The 17,049-nt window shown below is 38.0% G+C and overlaps 1 protein-coding gene across 10 annotated transcripts in view; it reads left to right on the top strand.

The window, feature by feature from the left end:
• Positions 1-17,049, top strand: part of mical3a (microtubule associated monooxygenase, calponin and LIM domain containing 3a) — a 124,417-nt gene that overhangs the window by 94,189 nt on the left and 13,179 nt on the right. For 6 of the 10 annotated variants that reach the window (XM_022679619.2, XM_049483629.1, XM_049483630.1 and 3 more), the window contains 11 exons: positions 637-699; positions 4,198-4,275; positions 4,392-4,505; positions 4,624-4,706; positions 4,806-6,810; positions 6,919-7,013; positions 7,124-7,351; positions 9,220-9,270; positions 13,446-13,553; positions 13,644-13,737; positions 16,492-16,542. In XM_022679619.2, the coding sequence (XP_022535340.2) occupies positions 637-699; positions 4,198-4,275; positions 4,392-4,505; positions 4,624-4,706; positions 4,806-6,810; positions 6,919-7,013; positions 7,124-7,351; positions 9,220-9,270; positions 13,446-13,553; positions 13,644-13,737; positions 16,492-16,542 (2,970 nt within the window). The remainder of the gene's footprint in view (positions 1-636; positions 700-4,197; positions 4,276-4,391; positions 4,506-4,623; positions 4,707-4,805; positions 6,811-6,918; positions 7,014-7,123; positions 7,352-9,219; positions 9,271-13,445; positions 13,554-13,643; positions 13,738-16,491; positions 16,543-17,049) is intronic. The other 4 variants (XM_049483636.1, XM_049483637.1, XM_049483634.1 and 1 more) reach the window with 3 other exon arrangements.

Here is a 17,049-nt window from a genome sequence, read left to right as displayed (position 1 = left end):
CTTTTTTTCAGGTAAAAACTCTCATATTGCTGAGATAAATGGATTAATGTAATTTGCTTTGGTGCTTAAACTTTTGCACAGTAGATTATGTAATAAATGGGGAAAATGAAGGACAGTAGTGAGTGAAGGTTTCATTAAGGGGATAATGAAGCAACATAGAGCTGATTCTGGCAAGGATTAAACCGAAACTTGAGGCAATGTTGTTTTGCAAAAGCACATCAGTTACAGTGTGAACTGTGCCGGTACATGTCTAATAAACACTGAAAGTTGGATTTGGGACACTTTCACCTCTTGTGTGAATGTAGCCTTTGTTTATTGACCTGCACTAATACAAAGTAGAACATTGCTGTGTTGTCTGCTTTCACCTTTTTGTTTTCTTGTCTTTTGTTTTTGTATTGTATTTCATTTTTTATCATTGTTGTCACCTTATTTTGTGCTTGTCATACATTTTTTATGTCCTTGACCTGTCCTGCAATCATACTGTATGGATAAATGTGTTCCTTTATTCCTAAAATACACCCTATTTCAAGCCCCACCCTCTTAACCACCCTTTTATTTTTTTGTTTGTTCATTTGTTTGTTTTGTCTTTTGTTCGCGTTCATGTTTTTCATGTGCTTGTTCATCAAATCCTTTTAGCCCCTTCCCACACTTCTGCGCGCCACGAGGCTGTCAGGGCCTGGCTGGACTCGATGTCTGGAGGTAGTGCTGAAAACCAAAGTTTTGTAAACCAGCTTTCGCTTTAATACTCACCTTAAGTCAGTGTTTCTCAACCTTGGCCCTGGAGGCCCTGTAGCCTGCACTTTTTAGTGTATACCCTGCTTTTACACCCCTGCAACAGAGTAGGGGAAGCACTAAAACGTCCAGGGCAGGGGACCTCCAGGACCAGAATTGGGAAGCACTGTTTTAAATACACAAACCCACTGACTCACAGAGCACAGGGCATGTAAGGATGCTGGAGGAGATCACTCTGATGTATCCACATGGAATATGCTGTGCTGGCTGCATGATGAAGCTTATCTAACTCAACACGTTTCTGCATGCTGGAACCCAACTGAACCTTAAAACAGACGGTGTATATCCTATTTAATCAAGATTAAAGTCTTTGCCATTTCATTCATATTTGAATGGCAACACTAAAGGCTTTTGAAAATAAGGATGCAATAGAACAACAAATATTGGCTTACCTATTTTGTAAAAGGGATAAATAGATAATAGGATAAGGACTCAATGAGATTTTACTGTCATTTCACATCACATGTGGTACATGAGGTGGAACAAAATTGTATTCCCACGGTCCAATTTACACCCAAAGAGCAATTTTATAATAGATCAATATAAAGACAAAATAAAATAGAATAAAAATACAATAACAAAGTAGATGTCCATAAACCCTATTTAATTTTACATAAGGATTTGGGTAATGCATTTGTTACCAGAATTGTTCATGACATACAGCCACACTTCCCCCAGCTTTACAGTAGCATTTGTGTAGCATAGCCTATAGCCTACATATGTGTTATGAGCACATAGCTGCTAATTTCCAGACTAAAAGTTAATTATTACTGTAAGTTAGTTAGAAAATCGATATCATCATGTGTTTTATAATGAGTTATCAAATTCACAGTAATAAAAGATGAGATTTCTTATTCTGTAAGAATCAGTCAGAAAGTTTACTGATAAAAATGGTTCTTTATGAAGCCAAAAGTGACTCCGTTTACACCTGGTCACTTTATGCATCTTGAGTACCAGGATTATTATCTACATAAGACCAAGCCAATTAGAAAGTGTAAACACACCAAAGAAACATTACAAAAAAAGGACAACTAGGATTACTTCTAGACGCATTTGAGCTGTATGTTATAGTAGTGTAAGTAAACACTTAAATGTGTTTCTCCAAGACACATTTGACCACCAAAATCACTCCCACCAAAGACAAAACACCTTGTATCATTGCTAATCAACAAACAGATTTGTATATTCAATCTCACACAACAATCTGATTCAGTCTGACTAAAGTGCAGGTGGTTACATTTAATCAGATAACAACCCAGACACTAGTCAAATCAAGTGACCAGCTGTAAAAAAAAAAAAAATTGTTCTGTTTGAAACAAGTTTGAATGTCTCAGTCCTACCAATAAACCCTAAAATGTGCAGTTTAATACCCAGGAGCGTAACATCTGAATTTGGGTTCATTGTAAGGTGGACGAGTGGCACAAGCTAGAGCTCAGCCAGAAAAAGCAGGGTCAACGACAGGCCACATACATAACAAACTAATTTCAAGTTGAACAGGGGTAAAGTAAAGTGCAGTTCTATTCAATTTCAAGCCTACAAAGTGCAGAATGTACTGCTGAAGTGTAGTGCCTTCCCAGACACCGTGTTAGGGGATTTTAAAGAATGCCCTGTGTGCTCTTCGCTGTACTCTTCCCTTTCCATTTGTAGCTACTCAAGTTTTAAACTGGCTTTTTGCGTATCAGAAAGGTTGAAAACTGGCTTTTTGACTGAAAACCCTTTCGCGAAGCACATTTTTAAAACTAAAAAGCCTAACGTTCATTTGTCAACATTTTTTAAATTATTATTATTATTTAAGCTTGTTTTTTTTTGCCTTAATCTTTCCTATAATTGTAGTGTGTTTTGTGGAAAGGGGCATCTGTGCTTGTCTCATTTTTCTGTTCATTAACATCTTTTTGACTACGTCTCCTCAGCTGCTGAAACTGAGCCTCGTCCATTTACCATGTGTGAATGGATATGAGCATGCAACCAGGCTAACCACTAATGACCCATACATGCATTAATTATGTTTGTGTGCTCTTTTGTTTGCTCTTAGTGGTTTCATGCATAGTTACATGTTGGAAAAATGTGAAAGTATGATTTAGCATGGATACATTTTATGTTTGTATAGGCTTGCCTTAATCTGTAATGTAATCTCAAAAAAGACTTCCTTATTTGTGTTCTGACACTGTGTATATATAAACTTGATCTCTGAAATTGGACAAATGTACATTGCACACATAAAAAAGGAGTTCCTGTGTGGAACATCTATCTTATTAGAACCATTGTCTATTTTATAGCTGATATATAAGGGGTGTTTTGATCCCAGTCCAGGTTATTTTTTGAGACTCTTAATGCTGAGGATCAGCCGAGACTGCATGAATAATACATAATACAGCTGCACCGTTTAGATAAGACATGCTTCTAATAAATGCTAAAGTTAAGTCACTTTTTAGCAACCATTTACATAATGAAACATTCTGTACTGATATATTTAGTTTAGTGATTTTGTTTTATTTCTATTTTGTAGTGTTGTCAAATATAATATAATGTAGTCTGATGCTCATACCTCGTACCAATCAGCTCTCAGTTTCTTTAAAACACTGTAGTCCAGTCACTTTCATTCCAGGATTTCTGTAGCATGTGTGCGTTGCCTCCACTCAGTTCTAAAGCTGCTGTGGTTTAAATACAAAGAAATATGTGTGGTTCTCCCAAGTTGACAGTGTTTCCACCATACGTTTGTATAGTTTAATATATCGTCTTATGGTCTCATGTTCTGATGTAAAATAGTTCCACCCTGCAGACTCTAATTTAACTTTAATTAAAATGTTTATCTTCTGAGAACTCTCCTCATAGCTGCCAGCTGTGTATCAGTAGTATTGTCCATTAATGATACCTTAAGGATACTGTGTGGTGCTCTGAATATTATGGTTAAAACAAAACCTCAGAACTGGAATAAAATTAAAGTAGCTGATACCCGATTTATAACACTATACCTGAATGCAAAAACCTTGAATCTTCAAAATGGCACGTCTATAGAAAAAGGGGGAAAAATTATATGAATGTAAATGTAAAAATAATTTTTAAGCCATTTTGGAGCATTTGTATTGTTAACTTTTGATGTTTGAGAAGCTGATTAAAACTTTTTGATTGACAGCTGCAATCTCATACAGTGTCTGACACCAAATGGGCAAGTCTTTTACCAAGATATAAGCCAGTTTCAGTACAGAACAGAATAACAAAACATAGTTTGTATATTTTTAATTGATATTTGGATAGAATGAATTGTTGTACAGCTTGGATTTTTGGCTGAACTGTTGCTTTAAGACACTTGCACAATCTAGTCCAAGCCAGACAGTCATTAGTGGCCTTCTGCCTCTGTCTAAAATAGGTGGCTGACTCTTGTATTTTCTCCTTTCATGAACCCAGAGCCCTGTGAAGAGGAGGATGACCCAGATGCTGAGGCAGGGAGTCCAGATATCGAGCCAGGCACCGAGCTGGACGAAGGTTTGTCACGTTAATTAGGCTTGAGATGGACCGCAGCTGTGTTGGTCATAGCCTGTTGTAGATGATATAATGTGTATAACTGAGCGTGTCAGCATGTAATCATTTCTGTGCTACAGAGGACATCCCTTCGGATGCAGAGGCTGAAGCTCGTTCTCAGCGTGTTGACGATGCGGAGCCTCTCCCAGTGGATACTACCAAGCCGGAGAGCATTGAACATGTTTGCAGAAAGGGTAAGCTCCAGTATATTCTACAGAATTTGCTTGCAGTGCAGTGGTGGTACATGTAGAAAAAAACCTGACTTTCACTTTACGTGATGAGGAAATCTGATTGTGTGTACTTATCTCTCAGAGCACGTCTCTGCTAGCCCAAGAGAATTCATAGTGGATGTAATTCTCTCTCCCATACAAAAACCTGTTACACCCGTTGAGGAGGTAATATATTAGTTTTCTTTTCTTTTTTTTAATTTGTAAAAACATTTTCAAAAATGATCCCTGACCAGGTTGCCTGTCGACTCCCTTTTTTCCTTCCAGAACAAAGAGAAACCTTTACCAGTACTGGTTAAATCTCCAGGCACTCGTTTTTTCTCCGAGCCATTTCTTCCAGAGGATATCAAACAACAAATGTCAACTGTGCCAACTTCTCCAACTGCACCAATCGTGCTGACCCCTGAAGCCAAGAGTCCTAAATCCCTAGTTGCTGTGACATCCCCTATTCGCTCCCAACCAGCACCCTTACCGGAAACAGTCACCCCCAAGTCCCCTATTCAGCCTGATCCCTGTGCCTGCTCACCTTCAAGCAACCCCTTGTCTCCAATATGTGCTCAGCCTCTTCCATGCCAGGAACCTTCCTCTCCCCTGTCCACAGGCTCTCCTGTAAGGACTCAGCCAGTTCCTGCTGTAACATCCACCCCACTGGTCAAACCCATTCCCCTGGAGAGGAAAACCCCCGAATCCCTAAAAACTCAGGACACAATAGAGGAGACTCCAGTCAAAAAGGCGGACATCATAGAGGAGTTCTGGATGAAGAGCGCTGAGATTAGGAGGAGCTTGGGTCTCACCCCACTGGACAGGAGCAGAAGTATAATTGAGAAAAGCAAAGTCTCTACACCCGAGCCAATATCGCCCAAATCTCAGACTCCAGAGGACCTTTCTGAAGAGATGAAACCCACCTTCACTGGCCGCTCAGTCATCCGGAGGCTCAACATCACCTTGGAAGGTCAAGTCATCTCTCCAGTAGAACCCAAAAGCAATGGCTCGGATAGAAGGGAACTGAGCACCAGCTCTGGTTTGGGCTTGAACGGTAGCACCATGACTAGCCAAACAGCAACCAGTGACAGTTACAACAATTCCGACTCCACCATGCTGACACCTCCTTCCAGTCCCCCTCCACCTCCACCAAATGAGGAGCCTGCAACACTCACCAAGAAACCTCTGGTTACATGGGACAACTTGTGTTTAAATATTGATGAACCCAAAGTTGAGCAAGCACCTTCAAAAGTGGAAAAAGCACCTTCAAAAGTAGAAAAGACACCTTCAAAAGGGGAGAAAACACCTTTGAAAGTGGAGAAAGCACCTTCAAATGTGGAGAAAGCACCTTCCAAAATCAAGACTCCTACCAGCCCCCCGCAGACTAAATCTGCAACTACTCCAGTCCCTGCCCCCAGAACCAACCCTCCTGTGGTGATGAGGACCAAGGATCCCAATAAACCACGACGAGAAGAGGTAAGGAAGTCCTTTGTCGAGTGTGTTGAGGAGATCCCATTTGCTGACGATGTGGAGGACACCTATGACGATCGAACTCCAGACACTAGTGCACAGGATAGGTTTTACACTCCACCTACCAGTAAGGTCAACAGGGACAGGGGACCACCCCTCCACCTCGCCCTGGCTATGGAGAACGGAAAGCCCAACATTCCTGGAGCTCTGGTGTCCAGAGCAGGGAAGGGTCCTCAGCACTTTTCTCCTGAAGCCAAAGAGATTGCAGAAGAACGTATGCGGGAAAGAGAGAAATCGGTGAAGAGCCAGGCTCTGAAAGATGCCATGGCCAAGCAACTCAATAAGATGAAAGAGGCAGAGTCTGCTAAGGGTGCTGTGGCCAAAGTGGCCTGGAACGTCTCAGAGGTCACAGTTAAAAACAAAAAGCGTTCTAGTTTGCCCAAGGCTTCAGCTGTAAAAGCCTTAGAGTCCAAAAAGCAAGCGGAGGCGCCTTCTGACCGTTTCTTCACCTCACCATTAAATAAGAGTATAGACAGCTCGGTCACCTCATCTGAGAGCTCCACTGGGGCCAAGAGTAAGAAGCGCAGCTCCCTTTTCTCCCCACGCAAAAACAAGAAAGAGAAGAAGGCCAAGAATGAAAGCAGGCTTTCCGGTACTGAAGAGACGCCTCCAAAACACAAGTCCTTGTGGAAGGCTGTGTTCTCTGGCTACAAAAAAGACAAAAAAAAGAAAGATGACAAGTCTTGTCCCAGCACACCGTCTAGCTCCACAACAGCAGACTCAGGAGTAAAGAAAGCTTCACCTATGACCAGATCTTCAGGTGAGTATAGATGCTTTGGAAAAGTATGTTGGTTTAAGGGTGTCTCTCTTCCTTTACATCAAATCAAGTCTTGTATAACCTATACACATAAATTCTGTCTCAAATCAGATTTGCGTTTGAGAAGAAACCTTAGCTTTTCCGAGGACTCGGATCTTTCCTGTGATGATGTTCTGGAGAGATCTTCCCAGAAATCCAAGGCAGATGTAAGTTATTTTTTTGTATTTTTCATGGACCTTTTTTAGTATTTGATATTTTTCATCTTTTTTTTTTCCTCATTTCCTATTTTAATAATGGAGTTCTTTGCCTTTCTTAGCGGCATATGGACTTATTTGACCTAGTGTCCGATTTGAAAAAAGATGTAATGAAGGAGGAGAAAGAGAAAGAAAAAGAGAATAAAAGGGTAAGGCAAAGAGACAGGGTGAAGGGAAGGAGCAAGGAAAAGGCAAAGGAGAAAGGGACACAAGAAAGAATGAATGAAATGGAGAGAATAAAATTGATGGAGAAAATCATGGACATGGAACACAATAAAGTCGAGGAAGAGGTATTTTTATATCCCACAGTGAACATATTTGAAGCTGGTGAATTTCTTCTAGAACTGAATGCAGCAAAGTAGAGCAGAGAGAAAATGAAATTGCTGTAAATATGAAAGTCAACACTCCATTAATTCAATTTTTTAAGCCAGAAATTAAGGTAAATTATCAAATTCAGCAACCAAATAAAAAGAAGTAAACCAAGCGTTTGCAAAAGCACCTTTAGCACACCTGATCCTACTTTTTTTAAAATCATTACTTGGTTGCTATTGTACAGTGAATGCATCATCACAGCAGTAATTTTGAACATAGCGTATACACAGTAAAAAGTGCGCACATTTATCTAATTATTAATATATTTTTTTAATTTATCTTTTTTCTGCTAAATTGTATTGGTTTTAAGATACGATTTAAAATCTTAATTTCTGACTTAACATTACTTAAACCTGCAACTTTAGAATGTGTAAATATTTATATGCAGTGCATTATCTGTTCATCTGGGCTGCATTCCTAATAGAAATTCATTATCTTCACTGTGTTTGTGATTGGCTAGAGAACAGAAAGTAGGATTAGGGCCAGATGTGGTGATTCATCTCCAAATTCCAGAAGCTTTTTACTTGTAACTTTAAGGTTGTACAATAAACAAAGCTCATCTGGCCCTTTAGGATAGAGAGTGAATTGAGCAGTAGGTTCTCTCCTGGGGACTGTGGTTTTAATATTTCATTAGCGTGTTAGTATTGAGTCTTTACTGTGTGGTGAACTGTGTTTTAGATCGTGTATAGTTGTGATATTTGTTTTTCTGACTTACTTAAACTTTTAAAGATGAACGTGGCTGGGTTTATAGATATACACACACACACACGGTTTTGGCCATTACCTTAAATGTTGGACGATGGCAAATGTATTGTTTTCATCTTCCTACACACACTTGCCTGGACTCGTAGGAACACGTCTTTCAAGTGATTTGATAGACAAACCACTGTTGGTTCCACGAAGAACCATGTTTGTAATGGAATTGAATATTAAAAAAAATCTTTATATCAAGTTATATTTCTTTAGACCTTTACAGGTTTTTTTTTTTTACTTTTACACGTCTATTGCAAACATGGTACTTTATAGAAGCAAAAGTTCCATAGCACCTCTACGTCTAAGCTTGTTTTGTTTAAATTTATGATTTTGTCACACATTCTCAAAATTGATATATTTTTGTTAATTTGTGGTTAATATGAATCAATACTTTGTGCGTTCTTAATTTATTCTAATTTCCAGACACTACGCTGTATGTCTGAAACAATGTGGACACAAGTTTTTATAGTAAATTCTAATTAATTATGGTATACCAACTTCCAATTTTTAGAAAAGGTATTGTCAATAAAACGACACACATGCCTCACATAAAGTTAGACCTGGACAGCTGTAAAATAGGGATGCACTGACTAAATATTTAGATATTAAATCCATTCAGGTGATAATGATAAAAAAGCACTTTCAGTGCTTTGCTGAATAATTGCAAAGACTGAATTATTTATAGAAGCATTATATTTAGTGTTTCATAATATTTACTGTTTCATAAACTTTTGTACATGTTTCCATTTAGGTTATTTAAATGCTCCTTAAATTCTTACAGCAATTTTCTATAACTTTGTTGAAAAGAGAAAGAATATTCTCTCATAATGTCCACAAACTTTTGGTCATACAGGGTAGCGTGGGTAAATGTTTGGTTTTGTTTCGTTTAGTTTTTTTGTGTGTTTGTGTTGTTGTAGATTGATAGATTAATTTAATTTAACTCTACATTAACCCATTAAATCACACCATTTGTTTTGTGTTTGTTTTTTCATTTTTCTTTTTTTTATCTTTTTATTTTTTCCTTCCCCCAAAGTCTGTTTATGTTCCTCATGCATTGGCGTTCAAGAGATCATACGCCTCAAAGGTAGTGTGTTTATTTCCATTGGTCCGTCCATTCTGAGCATGCTCCTGTCTACTACCTAACTCCTGTCTACTGTGGTCCACGTGTCCCTCTGTTACTGTATCGATTACTAATGATTTCTTAATAATTTTATAAGCATGAATCAGCTAGGCTGCAGTGCCCCCTTTCTGCTGGAGGATTCATCTGCATCTGTGGTCACATGATATATTTTCCACTAATAGGCTTTCAGCACATCTGTATTCTGCATATTCTTTTTTCACTGGTTTATTTTTGCTCTGTGGGTCTTTGCCTGTTGCAGACTTGCTTTTTGTTCCTTATTTTTCTCTGTGTATCTTCATTTGCTAAACTGGCTTTGTGAAACAAAAAAGTTAGGGTGAAATAGTGAGTTATGGCACAGTCAGCCTGTGTGTTATATTTTACCCAACACTGTGCTGTTTCGTTTTATTACAGTTCTCAATCTCTCTGACCCAATGCATAAAAATGTGTTTTTAAATTGTGCTTCTAGCTTTCGCCTTAAATTAATAATGCAGAAGCAATACATTGAGAAACCTAGTAATCTTATTAAAAGGAAACTCTTATTTTTCAAGTATCACTGTGTAATTCAATAATTGTGATCTAAAGCGTTTGTAGGGAAACTTACTAATTCTTACTCTAAACTTACAGCAGTGACGCTGGGAGCCGTTGTATGTAGTATTAGTAAAATATATTAAAATAGACAGAAGCAGCTTTAGTTGACCCTAAATAAAGTTATGTTAATAGGCATAGGTCATTGATTACTGCCTTTCTCCAGTTGAGAAGTGTGTATTATGATCAATCACAAGACACATGAGTGACTTTGTTGACCTACAAAACTACAAACACAGTGATGTTCTTTGTAGTCGAGTATCATGTGGTGCTGTTGTACAAAGTAAAAATAGTGGTAATTCAAGTGGTCCTTTAAGTGATGCCAAAGAAGAACCAATGGTGAAGAATGTTACTCTTAGCATTCTGTTTGACCTTTCAGTAGAGCAGATTTTCAATAGGTCAATAGGTGTTGAATTTAACTCAAGCTATCTCTACCATTCCTCTGTCTGTAGAGAGTAATGCTAGGATAAAAATGCCACTAAAGATCACTGTGTCCTTTAGTAGTATGCTTTTTCATCTTTCCTCCTTAAATCACTCGACACAACATTTGTTTTTGGTGGAATTTCTCCCTACATTGTAAATGAATACTAAATACCTTCATGCAGAATATAAATGCTATGTCATCAATTTTAAAATGTTAAACAAACCAAAATACTTTATGAAGAACTTATCCTGTGCAACAGAGGTACGTTATGGTCTTCCTTTCATGGGGTGATCCTGATGAGAGCCAGTTTCATCATAGACTTTGATGGTCTTTGTAACTACACTTAAGGATTTTTTTTTCTTGACTTGAGTTGAGTAGTTCTTGCCATAATATGGAGTAGAATATTACTCAAGTAGAGCTGTTCACTGTGTACCAACTTGACCTCTTCACAGCTTTACAGCTGATGCTCTCAAACACATTAAGAGACAAGAAATTCAAGTAATTAAATCTTGATAAGATACAGCTCTTAACTGAAAGCCGCTCCAGGTGACTCTACCCTATGGAGTGAATTTTGTGCCAAAAGTTTTACGCAAATAAAATCCGCAATCAAAATGTTAAGAATCAAAAGCAAAAAGTGTATGTTGCAAATTCAAAACAGAAAAAAATATATCAAATATATATTTTTAAATATACTTGGTTACTTTATTATTCTTTGCAGTTATTTGAAAATTATTTCTGTTTGGATTTTGCCAGTCTTTGCTTTTATTTATGTGTTTTTGTGAATTTTCTGGGGATTTTTTGGGGATTTTTCTGTTACAGACTTTTGCTTCTGGAATCTCTTGTTTGCTTCTGCTTCAGATTTTTGCTTCTGAGTTTTGGCACAGTTTTCACGGGTGGGTGGGGCTTAGAAGAAGGCCTTCCCCCTGAATTTCCATTGGTCAGCTGGTTCTGGACTGACGGTTCCCTGAACCCTCCTCTGAGACTGACCACGCCCTCAAACACCCCGCCAGCTTCAAGCGTCCTTCCAAAAACGGAGTGAACAGCAGCTTCCAGCAAACAGCAGCAGATACTTTTACAATTAAATATTATACAAACTTTATGCTTAATGTTATATTATTCTCTGTTTCACTCCATTTAAAAGCTCACATTAGCGAGATGTGCTAAATATTCATGCACAAAGTAGGTAACTAGCTAACTCACTAGCTCAATGACTAGATAACTCTTACTAGTTCACTAAGTAGGTAACTCACTAGTTCACTCACTAGGTAACTCATTTGCTCACTTTTGAGGCAATTAGCTAACTTAATAGCTCACTGAGTATGTAACTAACTCACTAGTTCACTTGCTAGATAACTCACTAGTTTGCTGGCTAGGTAACTCACTAGTTCACTGAATAGGCAACTATCTAATTCACTAGCTCACTGACTAAGTAAGTCGCTAACTGAGTAGCACACTTACTATGTAACTCACTAGTTCTAGATCATTGGCTATGTAAGTTAACTCACTAGCTCACTGTCTGAGGTAACTCACTAGCTCACTGAGTAAGTAACCAGCTAACTCATTAGCCCACTGAGTAGGTAACTCACTAGTTCACTGACTAGGTAACAATCTAATTCACTAGGTCACTGACTAGCTAACTCACTAGCTCACTGAATAGGTTACTCACTAGTTTACTGATTAGGTAATTAGCTAACTTAGCTCACTGAGTAGGTAACTAACTCACTAGTTCACTGACTAGATAACTCACTAGTTTGCTGGCTAGGTAACTCACTAGTTCACTGAATAGGTAACTATATAATTCACTAGCTCACAGAGTAGGTAAGTAGCTAACTCACTAGCTCACTGACAAGGTAACTATCATACTTTGCGCATGAATATTCTCGCTAATGTGAGCTTTTAAATAGAGTGAAACAGAGAATAATATAACATTAAACATAAAGTTTGTATAATATTTAATTGTAAAAGTATCTGCTGCTGTTGCTGTTTGCTGGAAGCTGCTGTTCACTCCGTGTTTGGAAGGACGCTTGAAGCTGGCGGGGTGTTTGAGGGCGTGGTCAGTCTCAGACAAGGGTTCAGGGAACCCGTCAGTCCAGAACCAGATGACCAATGGAGATTCAAGGGGAAGGCCTTCTTCTAAGCCCCGCCCACCCGTGAAAACTGTGCCAAAACTCAGAAGCAAAAATCTGAAGCAGAAGCAAAAGAGAGATTCCAGAAGCAAAAGTCTTTAACAGAAAAATCCCCAAAAAAATCCACAGAAAATTCACAAAAACACATAAATAAAAGCAAAGACTGGCAAAATCCAAACAGAAATAATTTTCAAATAACTGCAAAGAATAATAAAGTAACCAAGTATATTTAAAAATATATATTTGATATATTTTTTTCTGTTTTGAATTTTCAGCATACACTTTGCTTTTGATTCTTAACATTCTGATTGCAAATTTATTTTTTTTTGTGTAAAACTTTTGGCACAAAATTCACTCCATACTACCCCATAACTCTGAGTGAGAAAATCCAGCTAAGATGTGCAAAGCTGTCATCTAAGGAAGAGGTGCCTACTTTGAAGAAAATATAAAACATATATGAAATATAAAACTTATATTCTAGTTTGTTTAACATTTTTTTGTTCACTACATTATTCCATTAGCTTTTCTCTTTATTGTTTGGATAACTTTTTTAATAATCAAATAACACTGAATTTGAGATGTGACCATACTTTTGACTTGTACATTCTATTTTAGGTACTACAAATATGCTTATTGTATATATTTATTTGCCCCACACAAAGAAAAGTACACAAACAAAATGTGCCAATTGTGTTAAATGGTAAAATTAAATGTGTATTTAAATGGGTCTTCACCATCTCTGTTACAAATATGGTTAATGGAAACAAAATTCTTGTTATGTTTCTTTTATGGAATCACATAAAGAACCACTTAAAGCAGCTTTATTTGTAAGCGTGTCGTGGTTGTGGCTGTGTAAATAGAGTTACAGTATAGATGAGTTATCTCCTGACTCAACTTGTTTCTGTCTTCCGTTAGCTTCTTCAACTCTTCCAAACTTTCTCGAGTACCAAGTTTACTTTTACCTTTTTTCAGGCTCATGCTTTTTTACTATTTTCTTTCCACAGAAGACGTACACAGAGGAAGAGCTAAACGCCAAGCTGACACGGCGGGTCCAGAAGGCAGCTCGGCGTCAGGCTAAACAGGAGGAACTGAAGAGGCTCCACAGAGCTCAAGTGAGACTGAGCAGATTTACAGATGTAGACAGCAGAAGACTCTCTGTGCGAATTGGAGCCTTTATTATGTGATATGTTTCTACTCCTCAGATTATTCAGAGACAGCTGGAGCAGGTGGAGGAGAAGCAGAGGCAGCTTGAGGAGAGAGGAGTTGCTGTTGAAAAGGCACTACGAGGGGAAGCAGGTACCTCACACTTCTAAAACATTGTTTCTTTTATCATTTCCTGTCAATATTCAGGTTTAAAAAGAGAGTTTATAGTTAGGCCTCTGGTAGTTCTGGCTGGAAAGGGCATTTTATGTGCTTATGTTCAAAGTAGTTTTAAATGTTCCTACTAGGAATGCACTAAAGTTTTTTGGCAACTGAAATTGTTTGGTGGAAAATAGCAGAAACACTTTTGTTGTTCAGGCAAATAAGTGGGAAAAAATGTATATTTTTTACCAGCGATTCTCAAACTTTTAAAGAGCTGTACCATTCATGATCAAACCAATACTTTTAGGTACCAACTACTGAAGCTACTGTGTGGACCTTACCATCTTTTTAATCTGCAAATTATTTAATATTGTTTTTTGTAAATGCAGTGTGCCTACCGAGACATGTCGAAAAGCTTGAGACATAGAGAAATAACAGTATGAGACAATGAAGTGGACTACAGAGTCTACATGACCCCTTTGAACCCTAAGCTTTTTTCTTTTTTGCTATTACTTCTAATTCAGGGATTATTGTGTATCTTGGAAGTCCACAGGGTTCAATTGTAGGGCCTATGAAACTGTAAAGAACTGAAGTGTAATCTTACATAAAGGGTCTAACCCACTCACACCCTGCTTGAGTCGACTGTTATTTATGTTAGCATCACAGGTCCAATTCTTTCAAGCCCTGCTGTTAGCTTCATGGCTAATCCAATATTTTAGACTTGTTACAACATACAATCTGCCATTAAGCATTAGCAAGTAATCCAGCTTGAAGAAAAGAAAAAAAACTGCATCACACTTAATCCACTATACTAGGCTTTATAACTCTGGTTCAGAGATGTTTCATAACAAACAACAAGCCTTACCCTATTTAACCAATGCAGTGCCAGTAATGTGTCGTCAAGTGTCCAGCTCCAGTAATTTATTGTTTTTTTGTTTTTTTTTATCAATACAGGAACACATTTAGGCTATTTAATTTATACAATGCTTTAAATATACTTTGTTAAATTACAGTTTCTGCCAAACATTTTCATTTCAGTGCATCCCTAGTACCTACTAGCTCCAAATTTCAGTGCAGATGAAAAAATGTCACAATTAAAGGAGCATTGAGCCATTTGATTTCTCCTTTTGCACATCTAGACTCATTCCATTGGTTTGATTTATCTTCAGTTGCTGTGCTTACCATGCTAGTTTTGCTTTTGGTAGTGAGATTATTGGGGTTTTGTTCTTGCATTAACACACATCACTAAACTGTTGAAGCCTCAAGAGGTTTTGGGTTCACATATTTTGTTTACTACATTTTCCCATGATACTTGGTGATTACTTTTAGCTTCAAACATAATATAATAATATTATACACCCCTGAGGTTGTGTGATGTAATATATCGGCACTCTTGCACCAGGGACTAAGGAACTGAGGGCTGGAGTCCAGCAGAGTTAGCTGTTTCCTGTGCTATAATGCAACAACCAAGCTTGGAGTGCTAAAGGAGTTAAGCAACAAAACTGGGCAGAAATCCTGCTCTCCAGGACTGTAGAACCTTATAGCTGCTTTACACACCACATACTGATTTACCAACATTTACACAAGACTGCATAGCTGGTGCCAGATGGACAGAACAGTCAGTTTCTGAAGTTGTGCAAGCGTTTAACATTTCTTGATTGACAGTGTTACATATGTACCAGCGATAAGTGACAGAAGGCATTACCATTCACTGTGGACAGTGCAGTGGGTGTTAATGATCGGGACCAACATCATCTGATTAGAAATGTCTGTGTAAACAGACAGGCGACTCTCATTTAGAAATTACATCCACATTCAGTGCAGGAAGTACTATACACACGTCCCTGCAGGTCAGAATAGCATTCTTTGGCTTCCATGAGACATGGCTAAATTCATGGGATACGATATATGTTTCTTTTGGCTTCTCAGAGTATATTATTTTCTCAATAATACCAAGAAAATATTATATTATATATAATTAGCTCTACATATAATAATAGTTAATGAGAAAATCTTAGATAATTTAATATGTGAACCCAAATTCACCACATAAGTTTGTACACACTAAAGATATGATTAAATAGAATTAAGGGTATTAGCTAGAACTGTTCATTTCATAAGCTCAGAGCAGTGGCGGGCTTTTCATCCCATACAGATGCTGTTGTTGGTGTGGAAATGGAATTTTGTGTTTTGACATGAGAAGCTATTGCTTTTTAAGTCTCATTGCTTCTTGACCCATACTTTTATATGTTCTTCACGTACAGCTCACATTTGAGAAGTACATGACAAGGGACTATCAAGAATGTACTGATCGCTTTTTTCAGTTTAAAGAAGATTATTTAAGCCTGTGATTCTCAGTCTTGGTGCTGGATGACCATCTGGAACCCACCAAAATGTTTAGGGGAAGGGGTCTTCCACGACCAGGACTGGGAACCACTGTTTTAGTTGGTTGTATTTGTAAGTGTTGAGGTTTGTGAGACCTTATTTAAAGACCAAGTATTTGTATTTGAAAAGTCAGTTAGGAGACAAAGAAGCTGTAAATGCAAAGTGTTTGTGATGTTTAGCTGTCTGTGATGATCAGTGTAGTATTAAATATTAGTGAATAGCATAATCCAGCTTAGACTTTCTGGTCATTTTGCTCCCGCATTTGCCCCTCCCTTGACCATCCCATCACTGACAATAGTGCCTTTTTAAAAACTGTATCTCTGAAGATGCCTCTTAACCTCTTTATCCTTCACTCTCTTTAAGGGTTATATAAAGGGTCTAGTGTTAGTCCAAAACAGCGCAAGAGGCGCTCAGGTATCCGATGCCGATAACAGTTGTAGGTGTTTAAAGTCGTCATGCGTGACCTCATCCCGAACGTCATCTCTCCTGGTTTCTCCCCATGTGTGTTTCAGCTGCATGGCTGTGAAACTGATTCTGTGTATCTAACATAGATTTGTGTGCCCTCTCACTGGATGTGATAAACAAAACTACTGGTTTTGTATTAAAGTGACCAATGTAGAGGTGCTTTATATGGGCGTAAACCCACATTTTAGGCCATTACCAATAGGACTTTTTTAGAATAGTGTGCTAGTTTGTATAGTGTCACTTAGGGGTGGGATGGTATGCGTGTTTGTACTTAACCCTCATGGTTCGGTGCAAGGAGTAGTATGATGAACAGAGAGTATGCTGACTCAGTTTTACTCAGTAACTTCACTCTTTTTAGCAAATGTTATCATAATTTGTTGCTACTGGGCCCCTCCTACAGGTGGAAAGTGTAGTTTCCCTTTTACACTACTACTGCTGCAAATACAGATCTTGCTA

The sequence above is a fragment of the Astyanax mexicanus genome, chromosome 9 (assembly GCF_023375975.1).
Source record: "Astyanax mexicanus isolate ESR-SI-001 chromosome 9, AstMex3_surface, whole genome shotgun sequence".
NCBI classification, from domain to species: Eukaryota; Metazoa; Chordata; class Actinopteri; order Characiformes; family Acestrorhamphidae; genus Astyanax; species Astyanax mexicanus.
Note: the sequence above shows the minus strand (reverse complement) of the source record. Positions and strands in the feature narration are given on the sequence as shown.